The sequence below is a fragment of the Leptonotus elevatus genome, chromosome 4, assembly GCF_054856555.1.
Source record: "Leptonotus elevatus isolate MCC_2025b chromosome 4, RoL_Lele_1.0, whole genome shotgun sequence".
In the NCBI taxonomy this organism is placed as follows: domain Eukaryota; kingdom Metazoa; phylum Chordata; class Actinopteri; order Syngnathiformes; family Syngnathidae; genus Leptonotus; species Leptonotus elevatus.
Window position 1 is genome coordinate 25,089,784 of NC_141242.1, and position 20,823 is coordinate 25,110,606.

Below are 20,823 nucleotides of genomic sequence, written 5' to 3' on the forward strand. Positions count from 1 at the left end.
GGGGGTACTGTGTGGACTCCAGTAGTCCAGAGAGAGGAGCTACAATACATAATTTACATTTAAAAAATTTAATAAACAAAATAGCTTTAGTAGCTACTCAAACGGCTTGTATTTACGTGTAATAATGATTTTAAGCAATTATATCATTACCAGAGCTCAAGCCGTTAAAATTACGGCTCTGGGTGATATAATTAGTAGTTTCAAAATTCTGATAGATATAGTGTTAAAGCAAGGAGCGACTCCTGTTCTTTTTCAGTGGGTTAAAGATTTAGGCTTAGAGTTTTAAATCACATTAACAGTGCGCTCCGCTGAAGTCTCCCCGCACCGAAAGGTTGGGTGCACTCATACGTGCGGACAAGCTTTGTGCGTATAGTCCATTCTACCTTCAAGCGACTCAAAGTGCCTTAACATGATTTTTCAGCACATTCGCCCACTGAAGGCACAAGCATCAGGAAAACTGGGGTTGTTGGGTACTTGAAGGCTCTTCAAGGGGGAAAATGAGATTTTAAAATACATTTATAAAGTAGCATCAATGCAACAAAAAAAAAAAAGAGCTTGATCACAGCACTTGCCTTCCTACCATTTAGCTTGGTAATGTTGCCAGTTATTTATTTATTTATTTATTTTTAGCAGGATATAAGTTTTTATTTAAAATTAAGTGAATGGTTTGTTTTTGTGATCATATCCTTACTATGGTCCCAAAGGAGAACACTTTATGTTACTAATTATTATTATGTGCAAAAATCTTTAATTTTAAGTAAGTTAATTCTTTATTTCTTTGTGTCTTTTTTCCCCCAGTTATATATTTTAATTTCCAAATACTTCTAGAGCAGGAGTCACCCCTGCGGTCCTCGAGCACCCCTATCCTGCATGTTCTTGATGTTTCCCTCCTCCAATACATCTGATTCAAATGATCAGGATCAATATCAGGCTCCTGCAGAGGTTGATGATGAATCAGGTGTGTTGGAGGAGGAAACATCCAAAACATGCAGGATATGGGCCCTCAAGGACCGGGCCAAATTTTTATCATACTCATAATATTGGAGTTGCTATAAATTCATCTTTGAGTTGGGTTGAGTTGAGTGATTGAGTTTTACGGGTATAAGATATGCTAACTTGTGATTTACAAGTTACTTTATTAAAATGTACTTTTGGGTTTTACGGCTGTCTTACTAGGGATTTTAATTCAACCACATTCTCTTGGCCAATTCATTTTCTTTTTAAAGGGGCAAATTAACGATGAATTTAAGTCATTCCACCTCAACAACAATCTACATACAGTATTTGGCACTTGTGTGGTCTGTCGTGTGAGTGCCTCCTCATCCTCTTACCAGTTTCATTACCGTCAGACAGTCTTAACATTTTTAACAACTTCCCTGAGTCATGAGAAGAATGAGGACGAAAAGAAAGGAAGCTTTGATGTCTGATCCTCTGTTGTGTTTTTATTTTTCCCTGTTTACTTGTTTGCTTGCTGTCCCCGGTCTTCCTTCAAGTCCTCTTTCAATCCCTCACATGAAAAAAATAATGAACAGCACAGCACATGGACAAAAGTCTATTGGCCAACATCTTCCTTAATTAATTAATCAAAAAGTTTTTTGGGTATGTACACACATTCATCCCTCCAAAATCTCTAATGTTCATCTTAAATGTTCATCATCAGACTGACTTCAACATTGCTCCTGCAGATGTCATCTTATCTTGGGTTTCTACTTTCTCATTCTCACCCTCCTTCGCTCTTGTGAGATATTTACTGGGAAGCGTCATTATTGAACAGCAAACCTTACTTCACTTTACAGCATTAAGGACATAAATGGCCACTTCAATTACTCCCCAGGGCAGAATATGACCAAATTACAAAACAAGAGCAAATCTGATAGGAAAGTCTTAAAAGACACAGTCACTGGGTGATAATATTAAAAAGATGAATGAGAGCAGTATGCAGAAGCAGAGTGTATCTCAGCTGACAAGTGACATATGAAATGCGTGCAAAAAAAAATACATCACCATACTGAAGTAGATTAGCGATGTGTGACTTCCGCCGGACAATTTCACTTCCCCACTCTTTCCAATCTGCTGTAGACATCCTGTCTGAGATTTTACTGCAAAAGCTTAGTGGGGTCAGTGCTGGGTTTTAGCCCAGCACTCACAGTACTTTCTAATCAATGTTAGCATCACACGCACCCCACTTTGAGAGGAAAACGCTTTGTATTAAAAGTACTGAGACACACATAATATGTAGCTACTGTATATGAAACATGTCTTCAACCAAGGACACATAGACATTTGGTTTTAATTTAATGATTTACTTTAATTAAAAAAAAATCTTAAGGGGACAGGTTGTGTCTTATAATCTGTTAGCAACACATGGTTGTGATGATTTGTGACTGCAAAAGGTACGACTGCACTTCATAAAGTTAATTGCTATCTAGATATTATTAGACACATCCAGACACGCTCATCAAGCAAAAAGAAACGAGCCAGGAATCATTCAAATCTTGGTCTTCAAATGGAAAATGGCCAATGAACCAGGCAGAAGTGGCAATAAAATACTACTGGGTATCAGTACATTGACCTTCATCGCAAACAAACTGTCTAAGTGAAAATGTGTGCGCCAGCGGCAAAGCTTTTGAACTTTCAAATTTCATTTGTGGTAGTATTTCTCTGTGAAAATCTGTGAATTGTTATGAGCCAGACTGAAAGTAGATTCATTGTGAGACTTGTTCCAACCTGATACTGATGTAACCTTCAGACAGACAACTGCTCGTGCAGAAGGGAAAACAGCTTTTGGCGACATCTGTCCTTTTGTGTTTTCCTCTGACTAAAATAAACTAATAACTTTCTACATTCCAATGCGGTGCAATGGCAGAAGATTCTTTCTTTTTCACTCGGCAACTTACCAAATTTCACCTTTAAATTACTTTTTTTTTCTTTTATTTTTTTTTCTAAAAGAGCTCAGTATTGTTCATTCGGTAATGTCATCATCATTGCTCTTCTTTTTTTTTTGTATGTGGGTGAGTATGTGTATGTGCGTGCGTGCGTGCGTGCGTGCGTGCGAGTGTGTGTGTATTCGTTAGCTCACCAAAAACCTATTAGAAAAAATCCCATACCGTCCACCTAAACCGAACACCGCCGTCAGGAGACCCGAGGGGACCAAAGAAAACAAAGGAAAGTGAAATCCAGCACCGGCCATACACCACCCACCGGGCCACCAACCAGAATTCTTCACCAACCCCAGAAACATCTAAATTCCAACTAAGACAAAAAATCAGGGAGACCTCAAGAGACCAAAGGAGAGACTGAGGAAAGGAAGGAAGGACAAACGAAGCAGAGTGAGATCCACAGACACCAGCCTCCACCGATTCAATGACCTGAGGAGGAAGCAGATTGTGTCTGAGTTTCGATAGATGCTGGTGTGGTGGATCTGGCATGCATGAAAATCTCCACCAAAGAGGGGAGCCGTCGACCCCTGCCAGGACAGAGCAAGCGCAACACCTCAGGGCCCCCCAGGCCGCGGCAGCGCCAAAGGACGACCCCCGCCAGGGCCACCGGCCGAAGAGCAAACCCAGGAGCAGGAGCGCCCCCCACCCCAACACGGCCCGCGCCCCCAACCCAACGCAGCAGGACGGGGCACTGCAGGTCCGCCAGGCACCCCACCGGTCCACAGCCCCCGCTCCCCCCATGACCCCCGCCCCCCATCCACCCCCACCATCCACCCCAACCCAGCCCCAGCCGCCCCCAATCCCCCAGCACCAATCCCCCGACCCCACCCCGACCAACCGGCAGCCCCCCAGCCCCCGGGGACCCCCCGCACCCAGGCAAAAAATTCTATATACGTAGATCATGTTTCTTTAAATTTTGACATTTGGTTTTTATTTGAGGCAGATATTTTTTCCATTAAGATGTGATTTATGAGGAGGTTAGACCATTGGTCGATATTCAGAGTTCGTTTATTTTTCCAGTTAACAAGAATTGTTTTTTTTTGCGATAGTAAGGGCTACAAGTGTAGATTGAAATTGTTTATGTGGTAAGTCAGTTGTTGTTAAGTCACCTAGCAAACACAAGTTTGGAGAGAACGGTATCCTACAGTCCAAGACAGCGGAAAGTTTTTCTAAGACTTTAGTCCAGAAACACATAACCGGAGTACATAACCATAAAGCATGAAAATAAGTGTCTGTAGTGTTTTGTAAACACTGGAGACAAATGTCGGAGTCTGAGAGTCCCATTTTCTTCATCATATATTGAGTAATGTATGTTCTATGAATAATTTTATATTGGATAAGTTGTAAAGTTGTGTGTTTTGTCATTTTAAAAACGTTTTCACAAACTTGAATCCAAAAGTCAGATTCCGGAGCTATAGACAAGTCTGTTTCCCATTTCGAGATGGGTAAAGACGTTTTATCAGTATATTTAAGTAACTTATATATTTTTGAGAGTTTTTTTTGTTGTTGTCGGAGAAAGCTTGGTAATATCTTTAGCTAAAACACGCGGTTGGAGCGTACCCTGAAGTGTTGGAATTTGTTTCTTTGTCATCAAATTACAGTTTTTTTCCCTACTTTGATTTGCTAATCACTTAGCATGCAGTGTTTTGACTTTCTGACAGATATCAAAGTTTCATGTGTTTAATAAATGTCTAACAGGTAAACCTGACACATCTTATCTGCAATTACGGAGCACATTAGGGAAGGGCTCTGCTTTCCAACAGTATGTTGGCAACTAGACAAAATACAAATAATCCATTACAAAGGCTATAGAGATTTTACATTAAGAGCACTGATGAGAAAAGTCAGACATGGGTTGGACCGAAGAAAGGGCCGCCCCCAAAATTCTGAGATCACAAAGTGATTGAAGTGATGAGCTGAAGACAAGCATAAGCACGAGAAAATGCAGGAAGAGAATGAGGGGCAAAAAGTTCATTCTATGATGCACTCGTTTTAAAGCTCCATACTTAGTTCATGTTGTTCTCATTTTCATTCTCTCACGCATATCCCATTTTCACTCTACTCTTCCGACATCTTCGGCTTACTTTATCCTTCCCTTTGCACACTTTCACACAAACAGACTCGGGCAGGTGAATGATGAGCGTATGAGGGAATTTTGGCCCCTCTCTAGCAGGGAGAAGCACAGAGATGGAGCATTTGAATTAAAGATGACAGGAAGACTCTCAGTGCTACCAGACTTCACTCAGTAGCTGGATAATATGGGAATGAGTGAATGTCGGGAAAACATAAAGGCAAATCAATTCAGTCATAGAAATACAAGTCAAGTCATAGAAAAGCCAACGCATGGAATTGTCTCACTTTCCTACCAACTGGTAACCCCCCCCCCCCAAGTCCTTAGGCAACTGTATGTACAGTGGTATAATAAATCGTCCCCAAACACATGTCGTTACTGTATCTTGCCAGGTATCAATAAAGTGCTGTGTGAATAAGGGTTGATGGGTAGGTGCTCTGGTCTCAATGGAGCGCAGTAGCCCCCGAGGACAGCTTGATTTCTCCCATAATGCACCACTGTCTTTCTTCTGTTGTGTTTACCTGATATGACCACAAACAGAAATGCCCAATTCCTCTCAGCGAAATGTAATCTTGATAATGGAAGCATAAACACCGTATTTTCAGGAAATGTGTCCTGCTTGCTTGCCTCTGTATCTGTTTTCCAGCCTTGTTTACAAAATAATCTACCAAAATGCATCACTCCACTATGTTTTTATCCTCTTTGCAAATTAGTTCCATCATGCCGACAACATCATGCAAAGGTTTTCAACATCCCTGCAATCAGACTTGTGTATGCACAAATCTTTTGTCCGAGCTTATTCATCCTTTTTCCTGACCAGCCACTGATCTCCTCCTGGGATCAAACTCTAAATTCTTATTTTCAGGCCTTTTGGATAATAAGGTCCTCTGCAGCCTCACTAAATTCTCCTGGATCACACCCTGCTGCTATCAGCCCTCTAGCGCTATGTGTCTGCTCATACCAAAATATATGCTGTCGACAACTTCAGAGCCAGTGTCCTGCGTGTACACCCACTTTGACTGTCACACATCTGATTTTTTAATTTCTGCTGAGACATTAGTGCGTCTGTTTGCTTTCCTACAAGGTTTAAATATTGTGTATTTATTTTACCCTTATTGTGCCCAAATCTGTGGAGAGAATAGAGGGCTGATGTCAAATCACTGTGCTACCTTACTTAACCCTATAAAGCCAAACATATCATACAAGACATTTTGAGCCCTCTATTTCATATATCCCCCCCCCCCCCCATTAAAACCCGGACGTATATGATCTGACACATGCATTGCACGGATAATCCATTGGAGGGCAGTATCACCCAACTGATGGCTTTCCAGCGACCTTGCAAGATCGCCCCAATTGAGAAAGGAGAGACACCTAAACTTATTAATGGTGGGAAATATTCTTTCTGATTTTTGGAAATACTAATATGTTTTATTATATTTGTGACAGTTATAAATGTACGAATTTAAAGCATTTATCAAATATGACACAAATCAAAAGTCATGTGAAATTTTTTGTTTGTTTGTTCAAAACGACGAATAAATACTCTATTTACAAAGAATCAGAATTTTCTCTCATATATTTCATATTTCAGGCTTTATAGGGTTAATTCATATTTTGTATTCATACTAAATGTGCTTCATTGATATTTAATTTCTGCTCACTAATCACTATCATAATGAAATACTGAATATTTATCTATATAGTTTGTCGCCAGCTTAAGTAAATACATATTTACAGCTGTTTATTTGTGTTTAAAAGTGTATCTACTTGGCTGTAAATGTGCTTACAACAGAGGTGGGCGTGTCAATGAATTCTGAGCATCCGTCATTCGTCAATTGTCAACATTTGGGACACCCTTCCGTCAATATTTCAAGCCGACCCGCATTGTAATCATCCAGCCGTCACTCCTCTATTCTTTTCCTCACTAATGTTGCCACATATAGCATGTGCACACAGTGGTAACTACCGACCGCCATTATCAGCAAACAAACAAGTAGGCCCTGTCTCAATACCCACACTACACCCTACGCTCCACATTGACGCGTGCACGTAGTAGAGGAGGTGCACATAGCGTTTGAGTGCAAGGTTACAAGTGTGCAAAAATTGCAGAATTGGGACAGTGCATGTGACATCATTGGCTTGCTCCACTGTAGTCGATCTGCGTCATCAAACATTGTGGCAGCGGTGGTTGTTTTGGCAATTTTGCTGCTTGAAATAATATCAAAACTGCAGTAAAGTAGTAGTCAAGTAAAAACCCCAGTTCATGGCAGCTATGGCTCCACGCCTGATTTGCAAAGCATTTATTTGCGGCCTCTGCATGATATGCGGCGCATGCACAGCAGATCACTAAGTACGGCAACTACACTCGGCCAAATATGTAGATGACGTCTAAACTTCGATTAAAATTACACTTATACAACTGATAAAACGAATAACACTTTAATACTTACACTTGAAAAATCTAAACTTTTTTTTTTTTTAGACAGGCATAGGAATTGCCATCCAACCCACTCTTTTGTTCAAATCGTGTAAAGGGGGCGGGGCGACAGCGCACTTCGGAGAACTGGGACATCCTACACACATGCATCCATCAACGGGAACATGCATTTGAGGGGCACAAGGGTTGAAGTGCGAGTATTGGGACAAGGCAGTAGACTACATCTCCCCTTTTTAGGACCCCTGTTCAATAATCTGCCTGATTTAAAATGAAGCACCGAAGGACCCTTAGCTGTCTAACAACATGCCTGATGAACATGTCAAATAAACGAAATAACTCTAAACTAAATTGTGGTTCACGTGGAAAGATTTTAAAATTGTTGGCAGATTTCCCAAACCCTAAGAGACCCCACACACACAGAAAAAATCTTGGGTATGCCGGGTTTAAACGTACAGTGTGTGGTGTGCAGCAAAATCGACGAATCATGCGTGTGCTTCCACCGCCCTGATTTTAATGGCAATGAGGGGGAGCCGCTTGGGAGTCAGCTGCATTTCATCGCACCAAAATGAGGACGTGCTTGTTTTTATGTTGACTGCATTGTGCGCCTGCGTATGAAAATGGGGCCCGAAATATCTTGTCTTTGTAGAGTATTAAATTATTGGTTCAAAATGATATGCAAACATTCTGTTTTATATAAATTTTACACAAGGCCCCGAATTCAGTGGAACTGGGTTTTGTAAATGTCAATCGGATCAAGGAACTTAATTAAACAACAACAAAGATCAATGTTTTTTGTGTGTGCACGAGTGTTTATGAGTTGCTTTTATGTGACTTGATGGCTCTGCTAATGTGCACATTTACATGCGTGCTTGTTCCTTTTGTGAGCGACACAGTAAAGCCATTTCATTATTTCTCCAGTGTTTACTGACAGATACTGGACAGGCCTCAGTGAGCATGAGGCTTCGTTATCCACGCTGTTATGGGTAGACAGTTCACGGGATATTCATGCCCAGTGCTCACACACGCAAAAATGCACGCCTACACGCAAAACACACAGCTTTTGTTTCCAGAAAAGACTTTGGTGGAGTCCATTTTTTTTCAGTTAATATGGTTATTACAGAATTGCTGAAAATATAATGGTGACCTGAACAAGTTGCACAGGACTGGATATTCAATGCATGTTGATGTTGTGTAACACACTCACCCTGTCCTCTTCCTCTCTGAGGTCAGGCATGGTGCTGATACACAAGCTCACCACAGTCACTGCTACCATGATGACAGACAGGCAGGCGAAGATCTTCCCCGGTAAGCCAGACTGCGGATTCTCGACCATATCCCGAAGCCAGTTCATAACTTTTTGATACGTCGTCTCCTCCACGGGAACACGTTGCATGGCGTTCCTCTGCCTGCGCTCCTCCTCCTGCCGTTCTTGTTCGTTCACCTCCTCGATTCGTGTGTACATCTTCCTCTTGCAGCAGCGCTCCATGTACGCCATCTCCACGCCCCAGTAGGTAAGCTCGTCGTGCAGGGAGAGGATGCACATCTCCTGCAGCAGGCGAAGTTTACCTGCGGCCAGGAAGTTGAGAATAACCCTAAAGGCGGATGGCGAACGATCAAAGAAGAATTCCTTCCGCGCTTCGTCATAGTCGTCACAGACGCTGGCAATGTCCTCAGGTGACCTGCAGCCACACAAGCGGCCAAGTCGAGTGAGAGGGAACTGCTGCAGAGTGGTCCAAGGGAAGGTGTAGCGGTTCCCCCCGACGTTGATCACTGCCAGCAAACGGTGGTCTACGGAGACGAGATCCTCCGGCTGACGGATGAACTGAGCCCTTTGGTAGTAAACACCCTGCGGAAAAGTGTATGACTTGTATAGCAACTCCATCAGAAATATAAAACATTTACTGATTTAAATATGGTTCTAACTTGACATTGTGTATCATTCATAAATGCTTAATCATTTTAAAAGATGAAAGTTGAAGGAAGGCGCCTAGGAATACGATGGGGAATACCTAATACTTTTTATTTTAAAATACACCTATATGTTCATCATTATAACGGATTTTATCCACAAATATGCCTGCTGCTCAAAAGGTTTCTTGAAGAAAAGCCTAAGTTGGGTATTACACCTGCTGAATTGTTCGCACTTGCGTTTAGTCCATTTTATCAGAAATTACCTTCATAATAGAATAAGACTGGCGTGTTGTGCGAGCAAGGTGATGAAGGTCATGAAGACTTTGATGCCTGGCTGCTCTGTCATGCGCCATTGGCACAAAAGTCTACTCGAATGTGTGCGCTAGGTCACCTTCACAAACATCTTTCCGTTACCTGAACCGTTAACAATATCACGTTTCGATTTGGGAGCCCACTTTCCCAGGGGAGCGCACAACTCATCTACTCTTATACCTATCATTGTAATACCTTAACTCCTACATCTGCAACACAGATTCATAGGTATTGTATGTGCCTGGAATAATAAGCTATTGGAGATGCAGTATAACATAAGGAGATCAAGGATATGCCAAGGCACCGGATTGATGGCACAACTTGTCACCCATCAGTCAAACAATCATTGGCATGTGCTTGGTGCACCATTGATCGCACTATTGGAAATTTAAAGGGATGCTGGATGTGCCTGTACTTTGCAGATAGCAAGCTCCTGCACATTCCAGAGTTGAGTAGAAAAAGAGATTCATTATCTAAATATTTATGAGCAACACAACATTTGATCTGTTTTAACCAAGTTACAGTATGTAGTTATTGTGACAACTTTTAAAGGAGAAGTCAACACCAACATTTTCTTTACAAGAATATGTAATATGTGCCCCCTCTCATCTAAACACGACATTCTGGTTAGTATTGCATTAGTAAAATATGAGTTAAGCAGCAAAATCATTCCATTTTATCCATCTCGGGGAGGGGACATTTTCCCACTTGCTGTCAATTGAAAATGACATCACAGTTGACCAACCATGACTCACTTGTCTTCTGAAGCTGAGCCGTAAATTGGTCATCAGGCGGCAGCAAGTACCAAAATGGCCAAACCATGAGATGGATAAAAATGGGTGGATTTTTCCACTTAATTCATATTCCACAAACATAATACTAATCAGAATTGTTTAGAACTGTTAGGACTGGTGGGGCTGGATGGAACATATAATTATATTGTAAAGTATCTTTTGAGTACCAGAGACATGCATTTGCCTCCTGGTTGGGCAGAGCCAGTGAATCAGAGATCGCTGAGATTGTTGTGTTCAAAGCAGAAGGGGATTGATTGCCTCTGCAGCAGATTATCTGCAAGTAAGGAAATGAAATACTTTTTTCTCCCCATTTTCAGATCGATGCAATTGCCATTCAGTGGACACAGTATAAGAGTAATGCATAATTGTGTCCTGCAATTCTTCGTTCTACTCTCCTCTTCTACTAAATAAATAAGTTTTTATTAGTTTCTATATCCTGCAGCAGTACCTGTAATTGGCTTGGGTGCTGTGTTTGTTTCAGGCTTGTGCCTGGATCAGACTACAAGACAAATTTGGTCTTTTACAATGACTCTCTGTCACACTATTGCCACAAACAGTCTTGGCCTTATGACAATATCATACATGTTTGACATTATCGCAAGTCTTTCAGTCTGTGTGTGACGTGACACAGCGAACAACCAATAGATGAGCTACTTTGCAAACAAACAGGAGAGCAGCATGACCGAATGGGAAACACCGGCAAAAATGCGCCGCTACACGTCTCTGCAGTGTTGAAATTTGATTTGAAATCCACTTAGGTAGGTAGACTCCGGCGGGGGGCGAGGGGGTTTACAGTCCTGTTATTACTTCTCTTCTAGCCTCATGATCCACAAAGTGACGGCAAACTAACATTACATGTGGTATATCCGGTCGCGACACGTTTTTTTTTTTTTTTTTTTTTTATATATATTTTTAATACATTTTCTTGAAAACTTCTTGGGTGGTGGCCAGTTTACTTGGGTGGCCCGCCCAAGTATTAACATGGTGTGGGAAACACTGCTCTGTGACTTGTCGTGGCTTGGTGTCTTTCTCTTTATTTGCACTCTGGTGCACTTCTCCTGTTGAAACCAGTTAAGACCATCAGGTCACACATTTTCACATGGGCTGAGCCGCCTCCCCGTGTGGGTGGGCGGCCAAAACGGTATAAACTATTTTGAATAGATTAGACCTTCTTCCGCATCCAGCAGAAAAGGCTCCACAGCTGTCTACTTGATCTTTCTGGCATCCAGTAAATAGTTCAACTGTGAATATTCAGTCTCCTGGTTGTTATTATAAAAGACCTGGGTTGTTCAATTAAATGATTTTAACAACTGTTTAATCCCTAACCGCCGGTTCAATTCTTAACCCACCGTTAACTAACCGACCGTTAAATGTGCCTTGTTCAAAACATGGTTAGTCACGCTGTTAAAGTTAACTGTGCCTTTTACGGCACTGGTTAGCACAGATATATCCCACAATTCCTCTTTTTGTTTACTTTCGGGTCGGCGAAAGGAATGGATACTATCCAAACGACCAACCAAACAAACATTAAGTTTTTATGAAACAATGTATTATTATTTTTAATTCATTATAATTAATTTGTTTCTACTGTGTGTATTTTCAGTGGATATTTTGTGTAATATTTTTGCCAATATTTTTGCATAGAAGAGTGCATGTTTTTGTTTGATTTTGTTTATCATATTATTTTTGCGTTTTTTTTTTGTTTAACATAATTGTATTTTTGACTGATTTGTTTTTTTGTGAAATATTTTTGATATAATTGCTTTTATTTGTCTTGTTTTTGTATTTACATACTTCTAATATGTGTGTATTTTTTATCTAATACTTGTAATGATTACTAATATTTGTAATTACTGTTTAAAATTAAACTTAATTAAAAAAATATTATTATAATATTAAATTTAAATTAATTTAGCGTCAATAATTAGCCGCTATTCACAGTGTTGTTTTCTTTTTGATTATTGACATGAAAGCAAACAAGAAACATTACAGGTAACATCTCTTTGGAATCACCTCCCACTAAATGTTGGGCAAGCCCTCTCGCTGTCCATTTTTAGAACTCATCTTAAAAAACACATTTTTATTCTTTCTCTTCTGACTCAGCATGAGACTTGGCATTGTAGTACTGCTAAGCGGTAGCGTGCGCATAACTCTTCATCTGAATAATCATCCATGTCAAACCAAGCCCTCGACTGACTTTCTTTTTCTTGCGCTAAACGGGCATCATGAAGGCATCATTAGCTGCGAACACAGAGTTAACCACACTGTTGAACCGCCGGTTAAAATTAACTGAGTTTTAAACAACAAGATAACAGTGCCGTTAATGTTAACGATCGGTTAAATCTACTTAACCAGTGGTTAAAGACATAACCGAGTTTCGAACAACCGGGCCCTGGTGAAAATTCCCATCAGAACTTTATATAAGCCCAGCCTTTCTATTCTATCACGATAGAGTGGAGATTCACCACTTTAAATGTCAAGATATTATTACTGAATGTAACAAATGGAGCTGCACTTTAACATTGATATCTCTCACTTATTATCTATGAAACTTTCAAACAAGTCATCAGATGTTCAGCTCAGCACAAAGCTCACACGCTGATTATGCATAGCGGCGTGGGATGAATTCCGCTAATTATTTAAATGCTGATAAAAATATTTTTATACAATAGAATAGTGATGTATATATTATTATACACTAGGGGTGTTAAAAAAAATCTATTCTGCAATATATGGCAATGCTACAGTACGCAATTCTCGTATCGATTCAATATGCGGCCGAATCGATGTTTAAACATCAATTTTTGATGTAAATAATCAACAAAACGTCTTACTCAGGGTTAGGGTTCACACTTTAAGCATGGCAGAATTTTATATTAATGGAACATTAAGCCTTAATATTTTATTTCAGTGCTGTTCAAACATGAAACCGATTGCAACCTGTTTGTTAAATACAGTGGCTCACAGTATTAAGCCTGAAGTTTCAGATAAATACATTTTCATACAAATCTTACAGTGTACAGTACAAGTACAAGTACAAGTTTACTGATTAGTAGCCTATTTTCTCAATTTGAGTTAAATTTTTTTTTTGCAATAATCGATTTATAGATTCGTATCGGGATTAATTGATATAGAATCGAATCACGGTACTCGGCAATTGACACCCCTATCATACACAGTATATATTATATACTGTACATATATATTTTATAATTTGAGCCATGCTCGTAATCTGCTGAATTCACTCTTCTTGTAGTTTTTCAGTTTTCAGTTTCAGTTTTTTTCTTGTTTGACTGGATTTTGATTGATTTTGCAAGGCCCACAGAATATTGTATTCTATTGCTATAAAAACATGGATCCTACTAAAAGAAAGATTAGTCTCTTCTTTCATCAGGAAAAAAAAGAATATTTGTGTCGGTTTCCGTTTTGCAACAGTTAGCATTAGAATGTAGCAAAATTTCATCATTATTCACAAATCTGTTTAAAACAGTGGGGAAAAGAGCCTTTTGCAAAGTAGACCTGGTTGATCTCCTTATACTCTGCTGCGACCTGCTGGCCGTTTTTGTAATTACTACCATTGCTTCAAGCATTCTCTTCAGTTCAGAGGCTGCATAATTCAGTCTGTGTAAAATCTCATTCTGAGAGTAGGCTCAGACTAAAAACTCTATGACTTGTCTTTAGATGTGAGCTAGCGTGAGATGGTAGTTTTGCAAGAGTCTTTTCCAAATCTTCTCACAGTCTTCTGATGTACAGGTAGCATGAGTGAGGTGAGGCCATTGCAAGACACAATCCAATTGGTTGACGTCAAGATGCTATGACACTACTCGGAAAATATCCAATAAAAATCAAACATGCAAGATTGTAGGGCTAGGTAAGTACTTAAAATTTGAGATTCTTTCAAATGTTTTTGTAAGACTCATTGTTGGTAAATGCTGTATAAAGTTCCTTGTTTGTATGCATATTTGTATGAAAATCTGTAACATATTTGACAGGGGCAATCACAGCAAAAAAAAAAAAATCTTACCTTGATGGTCTCAGTCTCAGGAATCTCAGTGAAGATGCGGTCAAGACTGCTGTCGTCACTGACGGACAGATTGCTGAAGTCGTGGTTAGCATTGCTAATGATGGGCATGGCAGCATCCGGAACGTACGCAGCTTAGCTGAAGTTAGGAAGATGAACAAGCTTCTTCACCGGGTTTATTTTTGGTGAGAGTCAGGACAGAGATGCACAGTACATTGTACTTTCCAGGTCAAAGGTCAACACGTTGAGAAATAGACTGTCTTTAGCTTCCTCAAGGTCTTTTTCACCTCAGAGCGAGTCTCCTTTTCAATGGTAGACGATGGATGTCCTTTGGCATCAAACTAATGAAGTAAACCAGAAAATTGGAGAAGGAAGCGTGTCAGATAACCTGCTGTCACATTTGAATGACTTTTGATGTTGCCATCAGAGGATAAAATGGACTTGCCTGCTTTAACAGCAGCCAGCAGCAAATCAGTAGATAATCTTGGAGTGAGGCAAGAGCGCGTTTAGATGGGTCAGTGACTGACAACTGTGGAGAATGAGCGGAATACGTCAATGAGCCAAATGTGGTGCTGATGTGTCCAGAGAGGGAAGGGGATCCTCTGAGGCTGAGGCCGCATTAGTGGGAGACTGTGATGGCAAGATCTGAGACAGATAGACAAGGAAAGAGAAACATTTCAGTGAGGAATTAAGAAAAAAAATCATGTCTCGTATTACATATACTATGCAACAAACTACTAAACTATACCATTTCTTAAATTTTACAGTTATCACTGAAAAAATTATAATACTAAGTAAGTCACACTAGTTACAAGCTCCTCGCACATGCTTACAATTTAGATTTATGACAGGGTCACACATTTTTCCCATTAATCCAACCGAAATTTTGACGAGCAGCAAAATAGAATAGTATTCAGTGGAACCATTTTAAGCGATGTTAGGGGCCACATTAACGTAAAATGAAGTCTCTAGATGGGCAACTTTTAAATGCTGGACGGGGTCACAATTTTTCATCAGTGCTCCTGGGGGCCACGTAGGGGCCACGCACTTTCTAACCAGATGTATGAATAAAATGCTTTAAATATGGACAAAATGCATGCAAATGACAAGTTCTCTCCACTGTCCTAACCCAACAACAAGGGTTTGAAGCAAACCCTTCAATAATAATAATAATAATAATAATAATAATAATAATAATAATAATAATAATAATAATAATAATAATAATAATAATGCATTGGATTTATATAGCACTTTTCTATTTAATTAGATACTCAGAGACGCTTTACAATGGAACGGATACATTATTCATGCACTTACACATTCACACTGTGGTGGCGGTTAGCTACTTAAGTAGCCACAGCTGCCCTGGGGCAGGATGACGGAAGCGAGGCTGCCAGTGTGCGCCTACGACCCCTCTGACCACCACCAAATATTCGCACCTTCCATACACCAGCGAGAGTAGCACTGGAGGCAATGTGTGTGAAGTGCCTTGCCCAAGGACACAACGACACATGACTTGGAGAGAGCTGAAGTTTTGTGCCAAGGACGGGACAAAACTGCTGAACAAGAAACCAACATTAAGTGCAAGAACTCATTTTGACACAAAAATCAACTCACTCAACATTTTTACATTATTGAGGTACTATGTTTGTCATGCATATCATTCCAATTTCTCAAAAACAAAATATAAATATATAAGGCCTACTCGCCTTGTAGTACAGTACAGTATAAGAAGAAAGCACAAAGTAAGCACAACTAACACAAGTCTGCCATCTAGTGGTGATCGGTGATATTACAACCTAAAACTACAGTCGAACCCTGCATATTCACAGTTTGGTACCCACAGATTTGATTATCCCCCCCCCCCCCTTTTTAAACAATATTTTTTCATATTTTGTATTTTTCCCAATTTGTTTGGTAATGTACTGCCTTCACAAATGGGTAGAGGTATGGTTAAAACAGCTAGTGGTAACTTTGCACAACACTATTCATTCGCAGTCTGGATGCAAATGTATGATCATTGTTTTTCGTCGAGTCGCTTTTTTGGGAAAATGTACGTCAAGATTGAAGACAGGATGGAACCATTTACAAATCGTGACTCAATCGACCAAAATTCTTCTTCTATCTACAATACAACCTTCGCTTTTTTATATTTGGTGGAGGCAATCAAAAGGAAACAAAACTTACAGGTGAATGGCAGTTTGGGTGAACAGTTCAAAGAAAAAAGGATAAAGAGACAGCAAAAAAATGTGTCTGTGGTGCGTTTTAAAAAAATAAGCTCTTAACGTTAGACACACAACTAACTTTACTTCTAAAAAAAAAAAATCCTTGTCACCCTGAGCAATATAGGACTTAAGAAACAGCAAAAAGAAAGAACATTCATCCTGCTGGTTTTATCATTATGGGTCCTATTTAAAACTAAGGAACAGGCGGAAAAGAGAACATTCAGGTTTAATGGTGTAATTCACACCCAGAGTGAATGCAGTAGAGGCTCAAAATGTGTTTCTTGGCAGTATGATTGCTCTGAAACTTATTGGCACACATAGTGATTGCAGTTGCCCAGAATGGCTTGCCCCGTATCAAGGCCCTAATAGTTATCAACTCCATTTTCTCATTTAAGTTTCCGTAGCTCGCTGCAAATCAAAGTGGCCATTAAAAACTCCTTGTGAATAGACATTTTTCTAGGCTGACGCGTCAAAACAAGGATTTTGCAATTATTATTAATAGGAAAGACAAAATAATAAGTTTGCCCTCGTCAACGTCAAAAAAGTGAAAATGCTGTAATAGCATCCATAAAAAACATATTTGATATTTACTTGAAAAAAAATTGTAACGTTTTTTTTCACTCAGAAATTCTAAGTAAATTTGAAAGAAGAGTTTTTAGTACATTTTCCCAGTCCATTAAAAAAAGAATCTCAAGCGTTGAGGACAAACGCATGACCTTCAGCTTGGGAGACCAGCTGAGCCATGCCACTTTTTCCATTAATTTCCTTTATTTAACCAGGTAAGAAACTCCTTGCGATTAATAATCTCTTTTCCAAGAGTGACCTGGCCGCAGGGGCAACAAAAACACACAAATAGTTACTTTTTCTGTTTGCCACTACACTGCATTGCAGGTGTGTTCAAAATGACAGTCTTGCAGGTATGACGATTCCATGTGACACCAGTAATATACTAACACACAGCTGTAGCGAAATGGCTCAGGTCTTGAGTGGCCGTCTCCCACCCTGGACGTTGTGGGTTTGTTCGTAAATAAATTGGTAAAATGTACTCAGACTATCCTTGTAAAATTAACTTGGAATTTTGGAGAGGAAAAAAAATGTTCCTCGTTTTTTTCCCCCAAGTAAATACTCATTCTTTTAAAGTGAAGAATGAAGACCATCTTGAAAAGGTAGCATTAATTTAGTGATAGTGTGGAAAAAATACAGCACTTTTCTGCAAATGCTATTTAGAACAGTTTAAATACATTCGATGATTTACTGACAATCTAAATGCCATATACTGCAAACATACAATTTTCCATACATTAAGTTGTAATCGACACACTGCAGTTTGGCATGTAAGGCAAACCTGCATACTGACAAGTAGCTAGTTGTGCACAGCACAATCTGATATACTCAGATTACATATGTTTGCTTGGGTCTACAGTCAATACGTGACACTCATTCAGAACCAGGAGAGCAAATTGCATTAGGCTAAAGCAATAAATCACGCCTGTCATAATGTTGGTGTTTCATCACCACCTCGCAGAGATCATGATCAACTATTTAAACATCAATTTGAATTCTCTGTGGATATGATGGTATTTCCTTGCCGGAGGTTAACCCTTTAATTGTTGATGGTGGCTTTGGCAGTGCGCTGGCATCCAACAGCTTTGATCATCCTCAATCTTAAATTCAATTAAATTTATGAGAAAGTTCAACCAATTCCAAATCAATTCAAGCCCAATGGAAAACAAGAAACACATGCAGACGCGAGCCATTCATCAATATATGATAATGTGGAATCACTGAGCTGAGGCCACACTAATGATTGAGAACTTCAACAACGGGTAATACCTAAAAAAAGACTCAAGTAAGTCTTGTACATCTTTGGCATTGGCAAATCTCAGAGGACTTGATTTTAGTGAGCATCAAAAGGATTAGCTCCAAAAGTCTGTTTACTTTTTCTTTGGCGTGTTCACAACCAACGAGAATACAGAATCAGAAATGGATACCGAACATGGGAAAGCAGTACACGTGTCTCTGCTCAGTATCACCTCGGTACAATATTGCATTCATTCATTTTTTAAATACCTCTTCAGTCTTTCAGGCTTGTTTTACTTTTTCATCATCAAGACCGGCAACCTATCATACTCACAATCACACTGTCACTGAGTGGAAACTGAACCCACGCTCATGCCTATAGAACTTCATGTACTCTGGAACGTGAGCTACATTTAATGTTTAGGGCAATTACCCATTTTGTTCCTGCAGCAACAAAAATAGTAGTCTCGTGCACACGATTGGTCATTTCATTTGTGCACTATGACTAAATCAGCAATAATTCATTCATGATTAAAAAAACAAAAAAAAACAGAATGGATTAAGTTAACTGGGTGGGATAGTTTGAAAATTGCAATCGAGAATTTTTTGTATGAAATGTATGTGGGGTTTATATATTCATCATACATGAAAACAAGTGCTAAAATTAAACTAAAATATAATTAATTAATTATGAATCTGATCGTTTGATAGATAAGTGTCACTGCAATGCTTCTGCAGTTAGAGTGCAGGGGGGGGGGGGGGCAATCACACACACTCGTGTAGCCTATATTCCACGGGACATGCGACTATGCGAGGAAGTTAAACGAAGCTAAAAGATTTGTAATTTTGTAGAAATTAACGCGCATTTCAATTCGATTTGACATGTTCAAATTGCACGTTAATGCAAAAAAAAAAAAAACCCCGCAAGCACAAAAGCACAGCTTTGCATTGAAGTGCAAGGAACACATTCCAACTTCCACTATGACGCCACCGCTAACATCATTCGAACTTACCATCCCGGGCGCTGAACTCCTTTCCACACGACTGAGCTTGCGCTTGTGTCGTTCCTTCGCTCAACTGCAAAAGCACGAACATGCAAATGGCCGCTTGGTGATACCGCGGACGAGTGAACCTGTCCGGCATCGGCGCATGGCGCACTGACAATGGGAGCACACCGCAGCAGGATGCGCCCACAAGCTTGGGGAGCTCAAAGTGTCCCGTTTCAGCTCGGTTCGTGGTGCCGCAGGAGGAGGAGGAGGAAGAGGAGGAGGAGGAGGAGGAGGAGGAGGAGGATGGGGAGGAGGAAGAAGAGGAGGAGCGGCACAAGAAGTTTGTTTGCGTAAAGGTGTCCAGAATCTACATCCTTGCTGAAGTGTACATTTTAACATTTAAACTGGATGTACTGTACACGTAACCGCTCTACCGTTCGTCTTTTAAATTCAAGGTCATTCAGTCTTTATTGTAGATTTATTTCCTATTCACTTTTCTGTTCATTACTCCTCCCAAACATACTTAACAGGGGATCGCTGAGTCGCGGTCCTCGCGAACCCCACTTTCAGTTCATGGATGGAGGGATGGTTCATCATGAAACCAGTACTGACATGTGGGTATAGTGTAGTTCCAACAACTGGAAAATCCATTTTTTAAACGATGAAACACAGCCTGGCAAACTAATTTCCCCACTCTTCAGACTCATCATCTGAAGAACAATTCTGGCATACGTAAACAGAGTTGCCAGAGGTGCATTTTTAATTGGCCCATTCTTTGCGTATGTGACAAAAAAAAAAAAAAAAAAACTCAAAATGATTGAGACTGCCCCAAACTACCAAATTGGCTAATACTTGCTCCAGTTTAAAGTTATCTTAAAAAACTAAATGAGGCACGACAAGATGCCTGAATCTCTCCTCTAAAGGAGTCCACTAGAAATTGTCTATGTACGACACCTGTTTCAAAATATATGAAGTTTAAAAAATTTACTTTGGGTTGTGCAAAACATAACTGGCACTCATCACAACTCATCTCGGACAGTACACAACCACCCTGACCATTTATATGAAGAAAACTAGTAGCCTATTCCACTTTTTAGTTGCGCCCTCTGGTGGAGAAGAAAATTGCAATGTGACAACTTACTTGTGATACAACTAGACCAAGACATCATCGACCGGCTTCAATCTGACGTCACTTAACAATGGTGACCCCCGTAGATAAAAAGCCCATGAATGGCAAAACATAATTTACACCATTATAAAGATATTTATCTATTGACTTATTATACCGTTCATTTAGTTTTTTTAAAATAAGTAACTT

At 39.9% G+C, this 20,823-nt stretch overlaps 1 protein-coding gene across 3 annotated transcripts in view; it reads right to left on the reverse strand.

Moving 5' to 3' along the window:
• kcng4a (potassium voltage-gated channel, subfamily G, member 4a) overlaps positions 1 to 19,751 on the reverse strand; it is a 39,480-nt gene extending 19,729 nt beyond the window's left edge. The window contains exons 1-5 of one of the 3 annotated variants that reach the window (XM_086074226.1): positions 19,530 to 19,751; positions 15,809 to 16,047; positions 14,934 to 15,133; positions 14,492 to 14,829; positions 8,655 to 9,296 (exon numbers count right to left, since the gene is read on the reverse strand). In XM_086074226.1, coding sequence (XP_085930352.1) covers positions 8,655 to 9,296; positions 14,492 to 14,599 — 750 coding nt within the window. In that variant the 5' untranslated portion in view covers positions 14,600 to 14,829; positions 14,934 to 15,133; positions 15,809 to 16,047; positions 19,530 to 19,751. Of the gene's footprint in view, positions 1 to 8,654; positions 9,297 to 14,491; positions 14,830 to 14,933; positions 15,134 to 15,808; positions 16,051 to 19,529 lie in introns of all 3 variants that reach the window. The other 2 variants (XM_086074227.1, XM_086074228.1) reach the window with 2 other exon arrangements.
• Between the last annotated feature and the right edge of the window lie 1,072 nt (positions 19,752 to 20,823).